Here is a 5,366-nt window from a genome sequence, read left to right as displayed (position 1 = left end):
AGGTAGACTAGTGCTTCCTAAATTTTGTAAAATTAACATTTTTATATGACATTATAATCATTTTGGCCAGTAGAAAAACTTTTTTGAGAGTGTCACCTCCCAATAAAAGTCATTTTGGAAAATCTTACCACTCATTTTTACTCAATGTTTTTACTTTTAATACTTATGTACATTTTATGTCAGAAATTTAGTTTTGAAACTTAAGTACAAAATAAATTAGATAATTTAAGACTTTTACTCAAGTAATATTCTTAGAGGAGACTTGAACTTTTAGCAAAGTAATTTTATGGTAAGATACTTGTACTTTTACTCAAGTTTCACTTTGAGGTACTTAATAAAACACTGGTTGCTGATGTCAAACTATGGTTTAAATTATATACTACAACGGCCTGCCATACAACCGCGACCCCTTTAAGAAGGAAGCCGTTATCTTCTCTTGTCATTTCTGCGAACCAGAAACGGGGTTCTGTAGAGGCAGCTCTCCTGAAAGAGGAGATATCTGGTATCTGTTTTTATTTCTGGCTACATACACACCGCGGACTCGACGTTTGGACTGGGTTTTATACAATTTTATTTTATTTTTGTGAGGGGGGACCGAGATGGAGGGGTTGTTGAGAAGCTAATTTGACCGTCCTGAGCAGCAGGTGTACTGAAGGATAAACCTCCGTGTTCATGAAACTTTGCTACGATTTGCGTGCTGGGTGAGAACAATTATTTTATTTTTTTAATCTCTGTTTATTTGTATCATGTCTTTGAAAACAAAAGGTGTTTTATCGTGTCCATCGTTTGTCCTGTCGTCGTCTTCGGGGGTCGTAATGTGCGGATTATTGATGTCGTTTTATACCTCCGTGTGGCGGATGAATACTAAAAATATTAAACAGTTTTAGGAACTATTTAACCAGTTCACAGTGAGCCTAACTTCGAAATTAATTCCTATCAAAGCAGATAAAAGTGAAATTGTGACACTGTTGAACTGTTATTTTTGGTCAAGCTAACAACATTAGCCTTTAGCTAACAATCATCAGGTCCAGTGCTGTCTCTTCCCCCCCCAATGTTTAATCTAATTACGTGATAGTAATTATTTTAATTACTCACAATAAATAAATAAAGACTTCTAATGTCTCAAATTAACTTCAGAACGTTTAATAACTCAAACAGAAAGACATCAGGAAACACAAGTGATACAAATCAAGAGCACAAGACATGGAAATGAGCACAAAGATAAACAAAACTTATGCAAATACATAAAAAAAACAACCAGAGATGCTCAACAGCTAAAAGCTGGAAACAGTATGTGTTGTGAATTACTCTCAGCTGAAACCACAGCTAATATTAGCTCAATACCTGTCAAACTGACTGAATTATATCAGTTTTGTGTTGTTTTTATTATCACCTGACTCTGGTGGCCATTTTAAATTACTGCAAATAATTAGTCATTTATAGATATGTAATCAGTGGTTATTTCCTGAAAGTTTCATTGAAGTATGTCCATGGGATATTTTGCTAACAGACACACAAACATGGGGAMTAATCAGTGAGGTAGTCACCTCAGCCAGAGTTCAAACTTGATTACTTTTTGATCGTGTGTTTAGTGTTGTGATGGGCTCGTATTGATTGTTTATGTAACTAACATGGTGATATAACTCTGGCAGAGTCGGTGCACGAACGAGAGAAGAAACGGGACCGGAGCGGTCGGCGTACTCTTCCCATCCTGTTTTCCGGTACAGAGACCGAGGCATCGAATTCTGTTGGGTCGGTGACGGCGTGGAGGGGAAACTCTCACTTCAGTCGCTCTGTTTACGTCCTGCCTGCGTCCTGAAGCAGAAATTCACCCATCCGCCTCATTAACTCTCCCCTCGCAGAACAAATTGAGACACAGGCAAACACAAATATAACCATAACTCAGCTGGTTTTACAAATATTGAGCTGCTTTTTTAACCCTCCTGCTGTACCTGGATTAATCTGAACCCTGAGGTCCCAACGGTTAGTTTGACCCATGTAAAACTGGAGGATTCAGGTCTTTTTATAGTCCTAGTACTACCAGAATATTATCTGATCAGATCCCACAGGTCCTCTGGGTCAGTTATTCTGATTTTACTAAAAACTGATAAATCCTTACAGGTTTTGAACTTTGATCGGTGTCTCTGACTCCATCGTTCTCCTGACTCTGTTTACATCCGGTGATTTTTTTTTAAAACAAATCAATATCCAACGTGTACACGTCAACAAACAACTCAAAATTGTTGTCCTGATGCATCTCAGTAATCCAGGTAAAAAAACAAAAAGAAAAAAATTGTTATGGGTCTTCTGGACGGGTTCTTCTCTAATGAAACGTTTCGTCTCTCCTCCAAGAGACTTCTTCAGTCTGAGAGTTTCAGGCAAAATTCAGGCTTTTAAGCCCTGCCTCCATGTGACTGATACTCACATCACATGGCTATCGTTGACACCTAATTAACACCTATTGTTAACAGGGGGTGGAGTGATACTGGCAATAGCCGCACTTTAGGAGGGGGACAACTGAAAACGGAGGCCTCCACCTATGTTTAATGATGGACGGTCTTCACAAAAATGGCTTCTTTTACTCCTCTCTCAAACCAACGTTCCTCTCTATCAAGAATGAGAACATCCTCATCTCTGAAAGAGTGACCGCTGGCCTGTAAATGAGTGAAAACTGCAGAGTTCTGGCCATTAGATGTAGCTCGTCTGTGTTGGGACATTCTTTTGAACAGTGGTTGCTTTGTTTCCCCGATGTATAACTGGTCGCAGTCCTCCTGGCACTTAACAGCATATACAAYATTGCTCTGTTTGTGCCGGGGCACCGGATCTTTGGGGTGAACCAGCCTTTGCCGTAATGTGTTTTGGGCTTTGAAAGCTACTGGGACATCATGTTTAGAAAATAAACGTCTCAGTTTCTCCGAAACACCCGCAACATACGGAATAACCAAATTCCGTATGTTCAAAATTGTTGCCAACAAAACATGACGAATAGAATTTGGCTGTGGAATATATTTAACTAAAACTAAAATCAAAAACACTGAAAACTCCTGTTTTGGCTTTAATAGTTTTGCAGCTTATTACTGTTTTTTTAATTAACCTTGTTCGCGTTTTTGGTGCTGTTTCTTTAGCTGGTTTAAAGCACTTTGTGTTGCACATCCGCTATAGATAAATTGATTTGAGCTAACATTTGATGAAGTAATAACCGAGTCAGGAAAACGACGCAAAAAAAAACTGTCAAACTCAATCTGATCGTTTATGTCCTTTAAATTAAAAAGTTGTAAGAAAATTTGTTTACTCCAGAAACAGCCGAAGTGACTAACAGAAGCTAAACGAAGGTCGATCACATGACTCAAGTGGTTTTCTGGTTGTTTACGTTGAGCGCGTACCCACATTTCAGATGTTGCATCAGTTCTTCTAGAAAACTAACTGCACTGTTTAATTTATTACCACCTGCTTTAATATAAAGTTTGAGCGTGCACAGTGGCACTGAGGACTTTCAGAACTCGTTGACATGATTAATATCACATTTTGATTTAGCCTCGATCTGCAAACAAATGAATTATGTCTAATTAATCCAATTAAAATCCATTAGATTAACTTTTTCTCTCGTCTGTTGCAACCTGCCCAGCACTGGTGAGTTTGATGCTGTTTGGTTACAGCATTTTTTATTTTTATTTTATTTTTATCTCTGCTGCCTCCCAGCACCACCTGGCAGTCCACATTAACCGTGTTATTATTCAGCTCAGCAGTCGCCTCATATTTATTTGATATTTTGACCATCTGTCACAGCTCGCGTCGGTACGAACGTGTTGAAGTAAAAACCAAACAAAAGCTGCAGCGGAGATATTTAAAGCTCATGTTAATCCCTCTCTGAGTGTCTTATGAAACTGGGCAGAAGTTGAGAACAGCTCCATGGACGGAGCGAYGAGGCTCTCGCTGGAAATTAGTCGCCGTGGAGGAGAGAGGAGCAGAACAGGATCTCCTTACATGGGTTTGTGCAGCAGCTGAAGCACCTGTCGGAGCAGAAACGGATGTTCTGGTGTGTCTGAGAGGGAAATGTTCAGAGTCATTCAGCCTGTTCTGCTGCTGCTGATTAATTATCTTATTTATTTATTTATTTTCTTCAAATGTCCTTGTTGTTTAGATAACAGTCGTTAGCTGTCAAAAACAGCTGCGTGTATTTGTTTCAAAGGCTTGTTAGTGTTTGTGTCAGCAAAATATCTCGTGATTTGCAGCTCAGGARCGTTGTGTCAAAGTTGCAGAATGACTCTGGACCAAACTGAAGTGACTTCCTGTGATTGGCTGCKGCAGCGTCTGTGACCCAGAGTAACCCCGAGCTTCACGGGTTATTAGAAGATTACTCAGAGAGGGGTGCAGGCTCACAACACAACACGTGTAGGAGACGCACACAGCTCCTCAACCCCTGAACGTTCGCACAAACCTTCAGCCTCTGTGTTTATGTGCATTTGTTTGCACATTTTTGCACTTGGGTCGTTATGTTTCAGAGCTGCGTCAGTGTGTGTGTGTGTGTGTGTGTGTGTGTGTGTGTGTGTGTGTGTGTGTGTGTGTGTGTGTCAGCAGGGACTGATGATGAGGTGAAGGTGTTCGCAGGTGTCTTTGTGTCTGCACAGGACGAGCAAATGAGTCACGAGGACGATTTGTTCCTGTGTCCTCACAGAGACATTCAGAGTGATCAGAACGTGAGCTGGAGTCCTCTCCTCCTCCTCCTCTTCCTCCCCCTCTTCCWCCTCCTCCTCCTCCTCCTCTTCCTCTTGTTCATCCATCAGTTTAAGATGTTGTGTTTGGAAAGGAGATAAAAAAAACATCTTTAAAAAATAAATAATGAACAGTTTGCAGTGAAAATAAATAAAAGTATGGGAGCAGTTTTTGTCCTCTGAGGTGATTCAAAACTAAATACTAGACTTACAATTAATAGTAACAAATAACAAAACCAAGAAAATTAGCAAAGCAAAAGCTAAAATTAGCAAAAGCTCAAGTCTGTATTACCAAAATAGTAGATGGAAAATAAAACTARCGGAAGCTAAAATTAGCACATCAGTATACAACATTAGCTAACCAGTAGCAAAAAGCTAAATAAAGCAAACCAGTAATTAACAGATAAAACAAGCAAAGCAGAAGCTAAAGATGAATATAACAAAGCAAAAGCTTAAATGAACAAAACTAGAGATGTTGGGTTGGGCGATAAATCGATTTAATCGATTAATTCAAATTTGACATTTCTAAAGTTTAAATTTTGTGGAAATCTGGATTTTTTTTCCCCCACCAGTGCACTGTTTGGGTTTCTGTAGTTCAGAGGTCACCTCACCTGTCCCTCAAGATGCTTGGCACTAGGGCTGCCACGATTAATC

The 5,366-nt window shown here is 39.5% G+C and overlaps 1 protein-coding gene across 3 annotated transcripts in view; it reads left to right on the top strand.

Annotated features, from left to right (window-relative positions):
• The first annotated feature begins 432 nt into the window (after window positions 1–432).
• gramd4a (GRAM domain containing 4a) overlaps window positions 433–5,366 on the top strand; it is a 38,830-nt gene continuing 33,896 nt past the window's right edge. For 2 of the 3 annotated variants that reach the window (XM_014018840.1, XM_014018838.1), the window contains exons 1-2: window positions 433–701; window positions 1,653–1,721. In XM_014018840.1, the coding sequence (XP_013874294.1) occupies window positions 673–701; window positions 1,653–1,721 (98 nt within the window). In that variant the 5' untranslated portion in view covers window positions 433–672. The remainder of the gene's footprint in view (window positions 702–1,652; window positions 1,722–5,366) is intronic. The other variant, XM_014018841.1, reaches the window with a different exon arrangement.

Source organism: Austrofundulus limnaeus, unplaced genomic scaffold, assembly GCF_001266775.1.
Source record: "Austrofundulus limnaeus strain Quisiro unplaced genomic scaffold, Austrofundulus_limnaeus-1.0 Scaffold204, whole genome shotgun sequence".
Classification (NCBI taxonomy): domain Eukaryota; kingdom Metazoa; phylum Chordata; class Actinopteri; order Cyprinodontiformes; family Rivulidae; genus Austrofundulus; species Austrofundulus limnaeus.
Note: the sequence above shows the minus strand (reverse complement) of the source record. Positions and strands in the feature narration are given on the sequence as shown.